Raw genomic sequence first — 18,043 nt, 5'->3', positions numbered from 1 at the left:
TCACCTGCTCCTTGACACATTTATCAATTTTCCAGAAAATTTTGTTTTATAAATTAACTTCTAAGTTATCTTGCTAAGTGACAAACTGACTGACAGCGTTGCACTGCATTAGCTTAGCATTAGGATTGCATAAAATTCTGACATCGTCACTGTTGATGACATGATCAGTTAGAACGTTCTAATTGGAACACTGATGACATCACTGTTAATGACATGATCAGTGTAGTAACTGGAACAGTGATGACATCATCACTGTTCTAAAACAATGTGTTTAACAGAAGTTCCACAGTGTGGATGGGAAAATGAATGGGATATATATATATATATATATAACCTTAGCGCTCTTGGCTCTGCTTCTGTGAGGTAATTATGGAGAAGATACAAATGATATTGGGGGGGGGGCAAAGGGGGTACAAAAAAGATTGAGAACCACTGATTTAGATGGCATTGCATGAGTTCCTTGATTGAATGAGTTTCAGTTGTGTTGTCTGAGATAGTTTCTTTCATAGCAACTTTAATCATCCATAATTCAATCACTGCCTCATAAAGTGAGGCTGACACTCACTCAGGAGACACAATGAGAGTGAATTACACACCTCATCCACCACTCCCTCCCTCCCTCCCTCCCTCCATCCATCCTAGCCTGACCTGGAGTCGTTTCCCTGGCAGTGAAGCAGTGCAAAGGCAAAAGTACATAAAAGCCACATGTACATGAGCTGAGGAGCCAGAGGTGAACACGCTCTGAAACAAGAGGAAACAGACACTAGCACAGGAAGAAGAAACACTGAGCTGTGACACAGACGCACTATGACACCTCGTGCTGACGAGCACAAGTGAACAACATTCTAACTTTAACTGATGAGCAAACAGAGCAAACGTGACGAGGACTCTAGGCTGTTAAAAACAAGGTGAGTTTGATTGTTCTCTACGACACCATGGTATCTGTCCCATAATTAAACAACACATGTTTTATCTGCTTAGTTTCTCAAAGATCTGTTAAATGTGATGTGAGCTTTGCCATATAGGCAGACATAGGTTAATTACATTATATTAACCAATAATTATATTTAACATGTTTTTCTAAGTAAAAGGCTCCTAATGAAATAGTTAAGTTGATTTCATTCTATGTATTTGTGCTGTTGTTTTCTGTGCTTTTCTTGTTGATACATGTATTTTTCTGTCATTTTGTGTGTTTTTGTTGTCATTTTGTGTATTCTTGTTTTCATTTTCTATATTTGTGCATTTTTGTTGTGGTTATTTTTGTATTTTCCTGGCATTTGGTATGTATTTGTTGTCATTTTGTACATTTATGCCGACTTTTTCTGGGTTTTTCTCGCTGTTACTTGTATTTTCCTGTCATTTTGTACGTTTTTTGTTTTAATTTTGTGTAATCATTTCCTGACTATGTGTTATTTGTTCTTAATCGTTTCTATTCTCTCTCTCATTTTGTGTTTTTCTTGTCATTTTGTGTAACAGCGCTGTTGTCTGTTTTTGTCATTAAAAAAAAGATTTTTCTTTCATCTCGTTTATTTGTGCTGATGTTTTGTCTATTCATTTTGTGTATTTTTCTCTTCCTGTTTGATTTTGTGTAAATTTGTGAATTTCCCTTCATTTTGTGTATTTTCGTTGCTGTTTTCTTTGTTTTTGTTCTGTATTTTTCTTTCATTTTGCGGGTTTTTTTTTAGTCCTTTTATGTAAGTGTTTTGGGGGCCGCACAAAAGTAGACAAAGTGCCACACGTGGCCTGCGGGCCACCAGTTTCCCATGACTAATCTAAGATACAGAAAGTGGTCTGCAGTAAAGTTTCTAAATGATTGTTAAACTTTACTGAGTATCTTCAACAATGAACTGTTTGATTATAGCCATTTTTTTTATGATTACTGTGCTATGAACTGTGACTCTTATCTTATCATGCAAGTCATTTGTAGATGTTTTATTTGACTGAACTCAAAGGTTGTTGTCATTGAATGTTTCCGGTTTTGGAGCTCAAGTCAACATATCAAACCTGTTTCATTGAGTGATCTATAACCTGCTGTTTGTATCTCTACGTCAGTGCCATCCTTGATGCATTTGTTTTCTTCCAAAATACCGACTTGTCTTGGTCACACAGTGTCCCTTCCCTTCATTTATTGACACTTCCCTGAAAGCTTTCATTGACTGTACAGTTGAGTAGACAGACTTCCCCCGAGCCAGGCCAGAATGTAGCGTAACCTTGGTTCAAGATGGGATAAACGTGCCACTTATCAGCAGTTTTTGGACCTTGTACCCTCGCTTTCTTCTGTCAGAGACACCCCCACCCCCCCACCCCCCCAGTGCCTCCTGCTGTGTCACATGAAGAAACATTTAATTTACTGTCCCCTCTCTTTCGCAGGGCACTCCTTGATCTCATGTGCTGCTGATCCACTTCTGCTGCCGTCATTTCAAGGTAACCCAACTTCTCAAAAGACCACCTTACACACGCCAACAATTCCTCTGATTTGTGTCTTGAGGACAACGTCAGATCTATATATTCTGCTGTAAGACTTTAACAGAATTACTGGTTTTTTGTCTTTAGTTGACTTCACACCCCATTGTTTACTCAATCTAAATCTCTTCACTATGATTGCTCGTGTTCGTGAATTAATGAACCTCTTCTTTCTTGGCTATTGGCGCGTTGCAACAAACTTGAATAGCAACTGTCCATGCTTTTATTTCATTACTTTAACTAACCTCATCAGTATCTGACTGATACTTGGGACTGAAAAATGTAACTTTTCACAGACAATTGCTGATAAAAGTGCATTAATTGTGCAACTTTCTTCAACAACTTTCAACATTTTAAGCTATTAAGTCCTTAAGCCAGTGTTTTTCAACCTTGGGGTCACCTGAAATGCTTAGTAATTGGTAAAAAAACACAGGAAACATTACTCATTGATATTATATTCTTACATTTTGTAATAAATACCAAACAACTGTATTCTACACTTGAACTGTCTCAAATCTAAATCTAGTTCAAATACAAAGCAGTATAAAAATATATCGTCACTTTGTGCACTAATCCTGGCTACTCTGTATTTGTAACGGACTTTGATAAACCCGATCAAAAAGTAATTCCAGAAAAAAGAGAGTCACAGGGGTCGCCAGAAATTTGTGAAAAACAGGGTCACGACCCAAATAAAGGTTGGGAACCACTGCTTTAAGATAATAGTTGGGGGTCTGGGATTGATACTGTGAAGTGGATTTACCTTCATTAACCAACTTATGACCAGTAATAACCATGTTGTTTCAGGAAGTGAATTTTGGAATTTCCGTCCATTCCGTCCGCCATTGTAAAAAAAATGGGAGGCCCTATGAGCAAAGTCCATGAACCAAACTAATTTAATCAATTTAACTGAATGGTTTAGAGGTGAAATGTTTAGAAAAAGCTCAAGTAAAGTTACCTCAACAAAGCAACCTGAATTTATTTGGTAATATCGTCAAGATAAAGAAAGCTCCTGCAAATCATTAATACATTAGTAAAAATCAATAACCTATTACATGTTACTGAAGAGGATATTACAGTAAACTAGCTTATGATGGAAAGCAATAACATATGAATTTCAGGTTAGACTAGTAAATCTGTTTAAAAAGTTCCACCATGTGTAATAAGGTAAGCTAATGTAAAGCTAACTTAAAGCTAACATAAAGGTAAAAGCTGAATAATGCTGAGGTCATGCTATCCTTAGCTTAAGTTTAGTGAGGCTAAAATAATGTTGTTTGCTATGTAAAGCTAAATATAGCTGAACTCAAGCTAAGTCAAGCTACATTTTTGCTGCTATGAAGCTTCAAAATGTTTAAAGTCTGCATAGCTAATGCTAGGTGAAGCTAAAGGGGATATGTGTGTGTTTTTATGTGACTGTTGCCTTGTGTGTCTGTCAACTTTAACGTTGTCATTGATGCTGTTGTTGGGTTTTATTGCTACTGCAGTAGAATTCATTTTCCCTCAAGGAGAAATAAAACATATTGAATTGAAGCCAAAGCAAAGATTACATTAAGATAATATAAGCTAACTTTAAGCTAAAGTAAAGGCTAAGTACAAAGTAAAGCTGACACCTTGACACATACTGGAGCTAAAGTTGTGTGAAGCTAAAAAATAAATAAAAATGTAGCCTTCGATGCTATGTAAGCTAAAGTGAATCCTACAAGAAGCTGAGTCAAGCAAAGCTAATACTGCTAAAAACTGCCATGGTCAGTTTAGCTAATTTCGATAATGTGTGTAAAACCATATGTGCGTTTTCCTTTATCTACTTAGTAAAGATATATATGTATATTTTTTAATGCGACTGTTGCCTTTTGTGTGTCTGTCAACTTTGATATTGACATTGTATTGAATAGAAGCCAAAGCAAAGTTAATGGTAAGATAACATAAGCTAGCGTTAAGCTAGAGTTACGCGAACATAAGGATAAAGTAAAGTGGATAGCCTGACGAAAACTTGAATTAAAATAATGTGAAGCTAAAGATGAATGTAAAAATGTTGCCTTAGATGCTATGTATGTAAGCTAAGCTAAATCCTAAAAGAAGCTAAACTAAAGCTAACTAATACTGCTGAAAACTGCAGGTCAGTTTAGCTACTGCTAGGTGAAGCTAAAGTTTATGTTGGTAAATCCAAAGCATATTTAAAGTAAAGTTAACCTAATCCTAATTTAAAGGCTAAGCCCAGTTTTATATTTAATGTCACTCTGGCTTTTTGCAAGTCATTTAGCTAACTAGCAAATCTCATAGCCATAAAGTAGCACCTTATAAGGTAGAGTAGTTGAAATAGTGTGTTGCCTAAATTTTGGGCTTTTTCTAAACTTTTCCAAAGCCTTTCATGCAAAAATGCAGTTTTCAAGTTGCCAATGTGCATCAATAATACTCCATGCATGCCGAACATAATGAACTTTGGAAAACATGTGACCGGCCATAATGCTGACACACCTCTGAGTTGTAATTCCTCCTCAGCTTATGGTTACTAATGAAGAGCTGTCGTTTTCAGGCATGTTTGCTCCTCTCCCCTCCACCTCTGTCAATACACTCAACCTTAAAAGGCCATTTGCTGTGTTGTCCTAATGGCTCTCCAATCTGTCCTCAATTCTCACCACGGGGACCCTGTTGTTGTGCTATATATATATATATATATATATATATATATATATATATATATATATATATATATATATATATATATATATGTTTGGTTTGTTTGTTTCCACATTAGTGAATGTGGAATGAAGTGATTCCATCATAACATCATCGATGTGTGTTGTCTCCACAGATGACGGAAGGCAAACGCAGATAGCTGGAGGAAAACCAAAAAATCTTCTGTATTTGATCAAAACGTTGTGAACATTGACTGCGGAATTGACTTTTTGAAGCCACTCTAAAAAAACAACTATGGCGTCCTACACCACTGCAACAACACAGGAGGCACCAAACGGTGGCGGACCACTGCCTAAGAAGTCTAAAGACGCCGATGAGACCATGAAGCTGAAAAAGGAGATTTCCCTCCTCAACGGGGTCTGCCTGATTGTGGGGAACATGATCGGATCGGGGATCTTTGTCTCTCCTAAGGGGGTCCTCCTCCACAGCGCTTCCTACGGCCTCTCCCTGCTGGTGTGGACCATCGGTGGTGTCTTCTCTGTGTTTGGGGCTCTTTGCTACGCCGAGCTTGGAACCACCATTACCAAATCCGGCGCCTCCTACGCCTACATCTTGGAGGCATTTGGAGGTTTTCTGGCCTTCATCCGACTGTGGACGTCCTTGTTGATCATCGAGCCGACCAGCCAGGCCATCATCGCCATCACCTTCTCCAACTACATGGTGCAGCCCATCTTCCCGACCTGCGTGGCTCCCTACCTGGCCAACAGACTCCTGGCTGCAGCTTGTATATGTGAGTAAAAATAAGTCAACAACACACAAGTCACCGTGCAGTGACGTGGCCCATAGCGTCTTCCTCAGGGCAGGAGCAGCAATTTTAAAAGTGAGGGGTAGAGTAGGGGCAACCATCAACTCCTAATTCAGTTTATTAAATTAATGTACAAAAACTATGATGAAGTTTTTAAGTCAGTGATACTCAACATGTGGCTCTTTATGTCTTACTTTAATTATTATTCCCCCCAAAAAACCTTTGTACCCTTTTCTTTGGCCATTTTGCAACTTCCTTTGTCCCATTTTTGCCCATTTTCCAAAATAATTGACACTTTTTAGTTTTTTCAAATTTTAGCTACCTTTTGCCAATAAATATCCCTTTTTCCTCCATTTTTGCAAGTTCTTTTCATCCAAATAAGCTACCTTTTGCCCAATAAATAACACTTGTTTCCTTTTTTCCTACATTTTGCCTCTTTTTGTTCCACATTTTTGCCCTTTTTCACTATTGTTTGCCACATTTTGCTCATTTAAGCTATCTTTTGCCATTTTATACCACCTGTTTCCTCTTTTTTGTCAATTCTTTTGCTACTCATGGCTACTTTTGGCCCATTTTAATCACTTTTTACTCCTTTCTTGGCACTTTCGGGCCATTTTTTGCCACCTGTTCCTCATTTTTTGTCACTTTACCTACACTTTACTCATCACTCTTAACTCTTTGTTAACCTTCTTGAAGGTAAACAAAGAGTTTGTCCAACGGCTGGGTTTGATCACTATTCAATCAATCTAACGGGACCAATACATTTTCAACAATGAAACACTGTAAAAAGTGAGGGGGATTCATTTTAGTTTTTATGAACGTGCGGGTGACGCATGCTCCGCATTCCCCTAGGGTGATGAGACGCACCTCTGTACGTGATGTTCAGACAGTGGAGAAGTGAAAAACGGTGACACCACAGCTTTAGTCAGCAGGAATGCAGCAGAAAAGCTACTGAGTGTAGAGGAAAGAGGAACTGAGCCACATGCGGCCACCGCTTTTAGTTTTTAGTCTTCCCTCTGGACATTAAGATGGAAAATATTGTTCAACCACATGTCAAAGTGAAAGAGCAAAGCTGATGAACCGTTTTAATCGAACCGGTTAGAAGAAACGGAGCCCCCATGGGAGCTAAAATACCAACTCTCAGGCAACCACAGAGTAGAGAACTCAGCTAGAGAAATACTCAGAGCTTGTTAATCAAACTCCCTCAGGATAAGATCTTACACTCCAGATAAAAACGTACACTGTGATCCTTCTGATCATTCTTCCGTGCACCTACCTTAGAGGTAGTCTCACATGAACACACTTACACACCTGTGCCACGCACTGATAAGCAGAGCGGTGAGGAGGTTGATAGCTGTGAGCTAAAGTCCTCACTGCAGGGAGACTCTGACCCTGAGAGGCTGCTGACAGCTCAACACGGCTTCAAATCAAAGCTAAGGACAGACTGGAAAACAGTCGGCTGTTGGGAATCAACCAGGAATTATTGGGCATTCAAATACACTAGATACAAGTTTGTGTTTGTTTGGTATGAAAAAGTATTGGTTTCCTTTAAGTAATCAAGACACAGAGTAATGTTGCAACAACTTGTGCCCTTACTTACTTTACAAAAAACTATGTTCTTTAAGTAATCAGTACGTAACTAAGACACGAAGAGATGTTGCAACAACTTGTGCCTGTTTACTTACTTTAATAAAAATTACGTTCTTTAAGTCAGTGGTTCTCAACCGGACCCACCCTGGGACCCACATTTTGCCACGGACATTAAATCGCGACCCACTTTTTTTTTTTTTTTTTTAGAATTCAGCCAACAAAATTTAGTTTTTCTGTTGAAAACACGCATATATAATATTTTTTCCAACAAAAATATAAATATTTTCCTGTGTAACATGCATTTCACAGCATGCCTATCAAAAGAAAAGTTTCGTTCAAAATAAAATACAACATGAGAGACATTAAGCATTTATTTAATTTTGACCAGCTGTACGCGACCCACCCAGTACAGGTCCACGACCCACTTTTGGGTCCCGACCCACCAGTTGAGAATCCCCGCTTTAAGTAATCAGTATGTAATGAAACACGGAGAGATGTTGTGACAACAGAGAATTCTTTCTGAACGCTTATTACGAGTTTTTTAAGATACGGCTTTATTCTCACAATATTACGACTACTCTCAAAATATGAAGACTTTAATCTCATAGTGCTCAGATTTCTCTTAATTTCATTGTGGCCCTAATACAAGACTTTTGAGGGTCATAAAGTAGAATATACAACACATCTTATCAATTATTAAAGGTGATAGTTTATTTCTCTTTATAAGTACATTTCAAAGTCCTCTTCAATTCAAAATATGAGTAAACATAGTTAGAAAAACTAGTTTATAGTTATTTTTTACCCCAGGCTTTGGTGAAACTGTGACATTTTTAGTGAAAAAGAAATTTCGAAGCGGAAAATCGCGATAAAAACGACAGATATCGAACGTTTTCTTTATCATATTGTAAGAAAATGCACTAAATCACTCATTTGTAATTGATTAAAGCTAAAAAAAAAAAAAAAAAAGGTGAGGTTTGACTTGTGTGAGCAGTCGGTGTAATGGTTTAGGACGTCTCACATATGGCCTGGGTTTGACCCTGTGATGCCTCCTGATCCCAATCTCTCACCGTCTAAGGTTTCCCTGTCAACACTCTGCTCCTCTGCCTGTGTGAGCCAAAGCCTGGTCCAGGGCCACGGCCGGGGCCCCCTCCTGGAGGAGGAGGGCCTGTTATGATCCTCTGACGTGTTGTGATCACAGCAGGTAGAAACGACTCAGTGCTCACAGAGGAGGTGACGTCCACATGTTGTTAAAGCTTCTCTCAAACATCTGGCAGATGTGCTGATGTTTCATAGACGGTCCATTGGAATCAGTTAAAGTTAAATTATTGCTATTATTTTTTTTTCTATTGGGAATTTTATTCTTGTTTTATGATATTTTATTATTAATTATTTAATTCAATATTTTGGGCTTGTGTAGGCAAAAATTCAGAACATAATCGCATATTTATTTATTCATTTAAAAGAAAAAAAAAAAAAAGGTGAATTATCTAAGACAGGTGTGTCAAAGTTATTACGTATGCATAAAATACAAAATATGTAAGAAACCGACATTATCCAAGCAATAAGTGATAAATATTAGTCACAACAGGATCTTCACTTTCAATTTCCTACATTTTGTGACCAATTTCTGTTTAATTAAGGGAAATACTACATCATAATTTGAGGAAAATTGAAAGATTTTGTTAGAATTTTGAGTTTTTTCAACTGTTTAACATGAAAAATTCAACCACCGGTAAAACTGTGAGCACCTGAAAACAATAGTGAGTTGCATTTACACAATAATTCATGTTCTCTCTGTCATTTCTACTTTCTCCTGTGGGCCAAATTGGATGCTCCAAATGGCCGGATTTGGCCCCTTGGCCATGAGTTTGACATGTGATCTAAGATTGGAAATAAAATATTTAAAACTTTGGACTTTTACAAAACTATGATTTTTAGTTTTGGCTTCAAAAGTATTAATTCATATATTAATATAATTTTCATTCAAACAGAAATATATGCTTTTTTTAAAAAAAAAAAAAAAAATACACTAAACATGTATTTGCTGAGTAAGCATTACAATAATTATAAAAGGGCTATTTTTATTTTATTTTTTTGCTTACTTAGCAAAAGTAAGCACTTTATATATATATATATATATATATATATATATATATGTATATATATATTTGTCTGTTTAGATTTGGTTCTTGAAAATATAAATGATCTAAAATAAGAAATTTAAGTTTTTTTTTCTGAGATTTTATAAGAAAGTTTGGGAACACTTGAAGTTTTATACAAAAGGCTGACATTACGCTGTCATTAGCATGAATAAAGTGTCATTAAGGCTGTTATTAAGTGTCCTTCGCTAAATTATGACACCTTTGGAGCTATGTTGGCATTTTTGGGATTAGGTGGAGGCATCGAGTGGGTTTAAATAGGGTTAGAGTGACAAAGGACACTTCATGACAGCCTTCATGACACCTTATTAATGCTAATGACAGATGTCATGTCATACAGTAATAATGACAGTGTAATGTCAGCAGTATGTGTAAAACTTCAAGTGAAGTGTTGCAGAATAGTTTTTTTTAAAATCCCAATTAATTATTGTAAATTAAATTTACAACTCATACATTCAGTGTCTTTATTTCCTTTGATGATGAGTTCTTCAAAAAAAAAAAAAGAATTATTACAAAAAGAGTAAGAGTCAGCGTGACCTATGGGAGAATCATTTCTGCAAAGCTCAGGATGGGTTTGTCCTTATCTACGTTTATGAACGAGGAGGCTCACGTGCTGATAAGAAGGTGAAGGGAGAGAGAGAGAGAGAGAGAGAGAGAGAGAGAGAGGCACAAAACATGTTTTCTGACTAAAAGAAGGTAATAAAGCTTTTTTTATCAAGGACTTCAGGTCAGACTATAGCAGTGTTTGAGGGCTTTCTAGTTAATCCTGTCATTAAATGATTAAATGAAGATGTGTGTGTGTGTGTGTGTGTGTGTGTGTGTGTGTGTGTGTGTGTGTGTGTGTGTGTGTGTGTGTGTGCGTGTGTGTGTGTGTGTGTCAGCTGTTTCCTGCTCTGACTAAAAGCCACTGTCCGGTGTGCTTGAGTCAGCAGTAGCAGAGTTTCCGTAAATCCAGTGGTCAGCTCCCACTGTAAATGTCCCACTGAGACCAGTTTCCTGCTGTATACACACACTACAGCAGGGGTTCTCAACCTTGGGGCCAGAATCACATTTGGGGTGGCGAAACACTGGGAAGGTGGGGGGGGGGGTCACCATATGCATAAATAATTTTAACAATTTGAGAGCGACTTCACCAAATTTGCCATATTTTAACCTATTTTCATCACTTTTTCGTGCCATATTTTTGCTCCTTTTAATGCATTTTTGCTACATTTCTCCCACTTTCAAGACTTTTTCAGCACTTTTAAACCCTTTCCACCACTTTTACCACCTAATGTCGTACAAGTTGACCTGTTATTGTCACTTTTAATCTCTTTTCACCATATTTCATGCTTATTTTTTTGACAATTTAAGCACAATCACGATTAGTCATGCCCATTATTTGCTTCAACTTCTCCCCCACATTTCTGCCACTTTTAAGCCAATATTGACACTTTAAACCCTTTTTACCACTTTTTCTGTCTGTTTTTGGCCACTCTAATTTGCAACTTTTAACAATTTCTGTGTTTTTTTTTTCCACCATTATTAGTCACTTTTAACCCATTTTATTTCTGATTAAAACAAGGATTTACATCTTTAAGATGACTGTATACTATGGCACAAAATACTAATAAACTACCTGGATAACAGTGGATATTATTCAGATCAATAAATAAATGTGTTTATCACAGATTCATGGAACAATGGAACATCATTTTGCTGATTTTATGGATGGACCCCAAAAATCTCTCCCCTTTATTCCCCTTATAGATGGTCCTGTCTCACTGCATTAGAGTGTGTGTGTGTGTGTGTGTGTGTTAATGTGTGTGTTGTTGTGTGTTCTCAGGCTTGCTGACCTTTGTGAACTGTGCCTATGTAAAGTGGGGAACAAGAGTTCAGGACTTTTTCACCTACGCTAAAGTCCTGGCCCTCATCGCCGTCATCATCACAGGCCTGGTGAAGATCGGACAAGGTGCTCACGCACACGCACACACACGCACACACACACACACACACACACACACACACACACACACACACACACACACACACACACACACACACACACACACACACACGCACACACACACACACAGGCTCTGAAAATGTTTCTGTTTGATGTTTGAATAATGAAAATGTTTCATCTCATCGCTACAAAACTTTAGCAAAATGGGTAAAAAAAAAAGTCATTAAAAAACTGTAATAATAAAGTTAAGTACAAAGAAACTTTTTATTTTTTTTCATGCATCAGCCCCCCAGTTTTTTTCAATGGTTCTCAACCAGTGGGTCATGGAAAAGAGTAAACGTTTAATTATGTAACATAGTGCCTTTTATTTTCATACTTCAGTGGCTGATGAAATATATACGTTTTATTGAATTACATTTCTTGATTCCTTTGGTTTTGAGTTTCCAGAAAAAAATATTTTTGAAAGTATGAATTTTCTCCAGAAATAAAACGCAACAAAATGTATTTTTACAGCTAAAAAATTGTAACGTAAATACATTTTCCTGACGCCAAATTAGTTGAGAAATGCTGATTTAGATGTACAGTATGTCAGGTGACTTTTGTTGTAATTAGCACTATATAACTAAAATGAATTGAATTGTCAAACTCAATCTGGATTTTCTGGGAAAGAAGCACTGAATGTTAGTTTTATTGCTTTTGTTAAATAACTTCTTAAACTTGTTAATGGGATTTTTACAGCCATGTGGACTTTTTTTAAATGACCACTTTCTGTGTTTTTCCAGGACACACACAGAACTTTGAGGGCATGTTCGACGGCTCGTCTCAGGACCCGGGTCACATCGCTCTGGCCTTGTACTCGGCCCTGTTCTCCTACTCTGGATGGGACACGCTCAACTTCGTCACAGAGGAGATCCAGAACCCGGAGAGGTGAGGAGATGAGATCAAATGAAGAAAATAGATCCTACATGAGTATAAAACTCCTGTGGTTTAATCAACATGTGGTTTCTGTTCTCTTTAAAGATGGAGACACTTGTTTTTCTTATCTAAAACCGCATGAAAATATATATTCATGTTTCAATGAGGAAAATGTATAGATCAGGGGTTCTCAACAGGTCAGGACCCTGTTTGCGATGGTGAGACACTGGGAGGGGTTCACCAAATGCAATCAAGAAACAGTATTTTTTTTAACAATTTGAGCCCATTTTTGCTTTTTTTTTTTTACCCTTTTTCTGCAACTACACCAAACTCTTCACTTTTTCTTCCCATGTTTTTGCTCCTTTTAATGTATATTTGCTACATTACTCCCATTTCTGCCACAATGCCTTTTCTGCACATTTTTTCCCCTTTCAAGACATTTTTGGCACTTATAAACCCTTTCCACTACGTTTTTCCACCTAATGTCACATATGTTGACTCATTATTGTCACTTTTAACCTTATTTTCCTTAATGTGGTTAAGCTTAATGTTGTAAAATTGGCTTTATTTTTGCCGATCTAACCACATTCTCGATTTGTCATGACCATTGTTTGCCAGTTTAAAAAAATTGTTCCAATATTGACACTTTCAACTCTTTTTACCACTTTTTCAATCCATTTTTGGCCACTAATTTGCAACTTTTAGCAAATTTCTGTGGTTTTTAAAACCCCATTTCATCCCATTTTACTTCAATTCTAACCCATTTTATTTCTTATTTAAAAAAGGATTTACATATTTAAGATGACTATATACTATGGCCCAAATAATAATAAACTTTTTGAATAACAGAGGATATTATTCAGATAAATACATTCATAAATGTGGTTATCACAGATTCATAGAACAATAGACCATCATTTTGCTGATTTTATGGATGAACCCCAAAAAGTTCTCTCCTTTATTCCCCCTTATAGATGGTCCTGTCTCCACATGACTGTTCTTCAATGTTCATGTCTGTGTTCAACCACCTTTAGGTACAGTGGGGGTCCCCGGTTTCTGGAACCTTTATTTTGGGGGTCACAGACTGAAAATGTTGAGAACCACTGGGTTAGATAATGCACTCATTTACTGCCTTTTTTGTTGTTTTTTTGTCAATAAAACTACCCACAACTCACTTTTGGCTCCTAAAACATGTAAAACAATGTGAGCAATGGAAGAGTTTGATCAAACCAAGCAGAATCTCACACGTGATTGGCTCCCAAGCCTTTCCCAGCATTCCCAGTCAGCTTAAATGCCAAACCATCCTTTCTCTACTCTCAGTTGTTGACCTTAAAGCTCCTTTTTAAAGACTTGTAGTATCAATAAGTCTCTCCTGCTGCCCTCTACTGCCCATCTGTGGAAATACAGGAATCTGCCTCTAGCCATTGCCATCTCCATGCCCATTGTGACAGTCATCTACATTCTGACCAACGTGGCCTACTACACCATCCTCCCCATGAACGCCATCCTGGACAGTGATGCTGTAGCTGTGGTGAGTCCCTGTATGAGCAACAGGAAACCAACAATAACTGATGGTGGGTGACTAACGACATGGTGTGTTTGTACTCGTAGACGTTTGCAGACCAAGTGTTTGGTGTGATGAACTGGACCATTCCCCTGGCTGTGGCTCTTTCCTGCTTCGGAGGACTCAACGCCTCCATCCTGGCCTCTTCCAGGTGAGGAATCCCCCCCCCCCCGCTGCTGTAAATGGGGTCTCTCTAACGTGGTCATATTATGTGTTACTTTCTTTATTTTTGTGTCTCTAAAGGTTGTTCTTTGTGGGATCCAGAGAGGGTCACCTGCCTGACTCTCTGTGCATGATCCACGTCTTTCGCTACACTCCGGTCCCTGCTTTGCTGTTCAATGTCAGTCACAATCCTTTATCTATGTTTACTCCAGTCTATTATTTAGTTTCCCTTTTTCACACTTTAATGACGATGACGATATGAAGAAATTAGGGTTGGACATCATTTGAATTTGAACGATTCTGGTTCCGATTCCTCGTTTTGATTCCTAACGATTCCTGGTTCTTTTAAGAGGCAGGGTCAAAACAGTTAAGAAGTTTTAAGTGAGCTAGCTTGAGCTCTGGCCGACGCACACTGTTCATAGTTACACAGTAACGTAAACACTTTCGGTGGATTCTTCTTTGTTGGTGATCGGCGGCTTCTTCTTTCGATCGGCGGACTGGGTATTGAAAGTAGATTCCGGGAGAATCGGAAAGTTACTCCCCGGACCAATCGATGCTCGATGCCATAGAAGAGATGGTCGTTCCCGCACTCTTAACATTTTATGAAAGTGAGGAAATGAATCGAATCATATCAACTCTATATCCACCTTTTTCCCTGGGGCTGCCCACTTCCTGTTTGTTTGTGCAAGTTCCTGTGTGATAAATTGTCATTTTGTGTTAATTCATGTAGATTCATTGCTATAGATAAAGACTCATCGTTTATAGCCACGTTTTCTTTTCTGCCACCTGCATTTTTTCAATGAGACGCTTTTCTCTGATCTCTGTAACAGTAGTTAGTATAATTGCACTTTGAACGCGTTTCCATTGTTTTGAGCAGGAGTCTCGTGGTCATAACTCATCGCACGATACTTCGTTGCTGGAAGATGGACGCTCAAAACACTCCCCAAAAATTGTTTCCTTTGCACTTATGCAATATATTGAAATCTAAAAACGTAAAAAAAACTTTTTAGCAATATTTCAATGTTTTTTTTTGCGAAATTCGGGTGTTTCCATTTTGAGAGTTTCCAAAGGTAATGGAAATGCAGCTACTATTTATCTATAGTTACCAGTAGTCAGTTAATGACATAATGTAACAATGTGCTCTATAGTCACATCCTGATGCTACATAATGCTACGTCATATCTTTATTTACACATACTGAATAAGTCGAGGTTCAGCTGTCATTTCATTTATATTTTGGGCCATTCCATGTCATTTAACAGATTTTCAGGCCAATGTTTTGGAACATTTTTACCAATTGTTCCGTGATTATTCAATAGTTTCATTGGATGAATACTTGAGATATGGCCATTTTAGTGAAACCAAGAACTGGCATGTCCACCAGATAGGATGTATAGCAGATCTTTTTATATATTCTAAGAGTGCAGGTGGAGCTGTATTACTATACCAATTTTTAGTTTCCTACGTAATGTAGTTCCTGAGATATTAAAAGTTGAAAATGGAAGAAAAATAAGCACCCTAGAAAATCGACACATACTCCACTCACTAAATTGGTCACATCTCAAAAGGTATTTATGCAATCAAACTAAAAATTGACAGTGTGACTATTGAAATTGAATCATCCCAGAACAATTGATAAAAATTTCAAAGTGCATGGGCCTTTTGTTGCAAGAACATGGAATGACCCCTTTTCGTAAAAAAATACCGTCAAGTGTTGGTACAATCATCATGTTTGTCATTAAGGACCATTTCTTACTAAACAAAGCCTATATTCTTATTTTCAAGCAGTCGGTGAATAAAATATGTGGGTTCAGCTCATTTGTACTTCATACTGATGTAAAATGTAATTGATATTTTGCTCTTATCTCTGAGTAGAAACCAAAGTAGATCGAGATGAGTCGCTTCCTAAATGCTACTTTTAGGTTTTTACCCAAATTTGTTGTGGATGTTTATCCACCTGATTTTCCTACAGGGCATCATGGCTCTGATCTACCTGTGCGTGGAGGACGTCTTCAGGTTGATCAATTACTACAGCTTCAGTTACTGGTTCTTCGTGGGTTTATCTATTGTGGGGCAGCTGTATCTGCGCTGGAAGCAGCCGGACAGGAAGCGACCTCTGAAGGTTTGAGCTATAAAGTTTGTTTTTTTGCTTTATAGAAAAGTTTAAGGAGCAGACTCTGAGATGATGACACCTTTCCTTTCCTCTCATTTCTCCTCAGCTTAGTATCTTCTACCCCATCGTTTTCTGCATCCTCAGCGTCTTCCTGGTGGTGGTGCCTCTGTACAGCGACACCATCAACTCTCTGATCGGTATCGGCATCGCCCTGTCAGGAGTGCCCGTTTACTTCCTGTGCTGCTACATGCCAGCCAGTAAGAGGCCGATGTGGATCAGACGCTTCATTGGTAAGAAAGACAGCTACAGTATAATATCATTTCCTTTTTAGAAAACCAACAGAATATGGCCCCATGTAATGAACAGTTTCTACACATTCTACATCAGAATGTCTACGTCTACTTTTCTATGCAAGATGCTGTTTGAAGTGCCTCCAGTTTACATAACATGAAGAGATTCCTCATAAAATAAGATGTTGAATGATGAATACCTGCCAGTAATTCTCATCATACTTGTTGGCAGATATCAGACTTTTACATATATTTTATATTTTAATCTATTTGAATCTTTTATTCTACATTTATTTTTACATCTATCTTACATTTATTTCATAATTTACTTTATTTTCTAACATTTGATTTTATTCTTATATTTATTTCAGATTTCAGTTTATTTTCTACATTTTTCTTGTATTTATTCTTTAATTATGTTATATATATTTAATTTAATTCGTTTTTTATTACATTTATTTCATATTCTATTCTCATAACCTTTTTAATTTTTATACTTTATTTTATTATCATATCCTACATTTATTTCATATTTTAGTAAATGCTATTCTTACATTCTACATACAAAGTTTATATATTAGTCTATTTTATTCTCATTTTCTTTTACATTTATTTACTTTGTTCTTATATTCTACAGATATTTTATATTTAGTTTATTTTAACTCTAATATTTATTTAATATTTCAGTTTATTTATTTATTATATTCTACATATACCCTATATTTCAGTGTATTTTATTCATATATTCTACATGTATTTATTATTTCAGTCTGTTTTATTCTTATTCTACATACATGTTATATTTATTTTATTCTTACACCCTACATAATTTTTCAGTTTATTTTATTCTTATATCCTACACCCCACACACACACATGCACGTACGTTAGGAATGATAGCCGTTATTCTATTATTCTACTCTATGTTCATCTCCTTTTTTCTCCTTTCAGCTAAATCGGGCATCCTGATACAGAAAACGTGTTACTCCGTCTTGACGGAGATGGACATTGACGACAAGGATCAGTAATGGCGGCAGTAATAGCACACAAAGACTTGACTTAGTCAAACTCGACTACCTAACCTCCATCACCACCCGGGAGTCCCGCTAATGACTGCGGGGAGGTGACGCTCTACTCCAGACAACTGCCACCTCCTCACTGAAATGTAAATGTCAGTAGATCATTATTTAATTCAACTATTGTGTATATTTTCATGCATTACTTCTTGATTTTATTGAAAGGGAAACAAATAGTGGTTTATGAACGTTGATTTAAGTGAAACGTTCATTGAGTTTTTGTACCGTTGGCTCCAAAGGGCTGTTTTTACACCAAGAACTCCTCCTAGTGTGGAGCATTTGAGCTGCAAACCCTGTATTTATAATAAAAAAAATCACATGTTGACAA

At 37.1% G+C, this 18,043-nt stretch overlaps 1 protein-coding gene across 1 annotated transcript; it reads left to right on the top strand.

Moving 5' to 3' along the window:
• Positions 1-682: 682 nt before the first annotated feature.
• On the top strand, positions 683-18,042 carry slc7a7 (solute carrier family 7 member 7). The gene is made up of 11 exons (XM_028474438.1): positions 683-908; positions 2,371-2,424; positions 5,273-5,887; positions 11,477-11,602; positions 12,379-12,523; positions 13,919-14,042; positions 14,123-14,226; positions 14,319-14,415; positions 16,210-16,359; positions 16,457-16,640; positions 17,591-18,042. Exons 3-11 carry the CDS (start codon positions 5,392-5,394, stop codon positions 17,665-17,667), a joined length of 1,503 nt encoding a protein of 500 aa, XP_028330239.1. The 5' UTR covers positions 683-908; positions 2,371-2,424; positions 5,273-5,391; the 3' UTR covers positions 17,668-18,042.
• The last annotated feature ends 1 nt before the right edge of the window (position 18,043 follows it).

The sequence above is a fragment of the Gouania willdenowi genome, chromosome 18 (assembly GCF_900634775.1).
Source record: "Gouania willdenowi chromosome 18, fGouWil2.1, whole genome shotgun sequence".
NCBI classification, from domain to species: domain Eukaryota; kingdom Metazoa; phylum Chordata; class Actinopteri; order Blenniiformes; family Gobiesocidae; genus Gouania; species Gouania willdenowi.
The sequence above is the reverse complement of the archived record's forward strand: the minus strand, read 5'-3'. Positions and strand labels throughout refer to the sequence as shown.

Coding starts and splice junctions, on each gene's coding strand:
- slc7a7 (XM_028474438.1), top strand. CDS start 5,392: ATGGCGTCCTACACCACTGCAACAACACAGGAGGCACCAAACGGTGGC. Junction 14,043..14,122: donor ACAGTGATGCTGTAGCTGTG/GTGAGTCCCTGT, acceptor TTGTACTCGTAG/ACGTTTGCAGACCAAGTGTT. Junction 16,641..17,590: donor GTGGATCAGACGCTTCATTG/GTAAGAAAGACA, acceptor TTCTCCTTTCAG/CTAAATCGGGCATCCTGATA.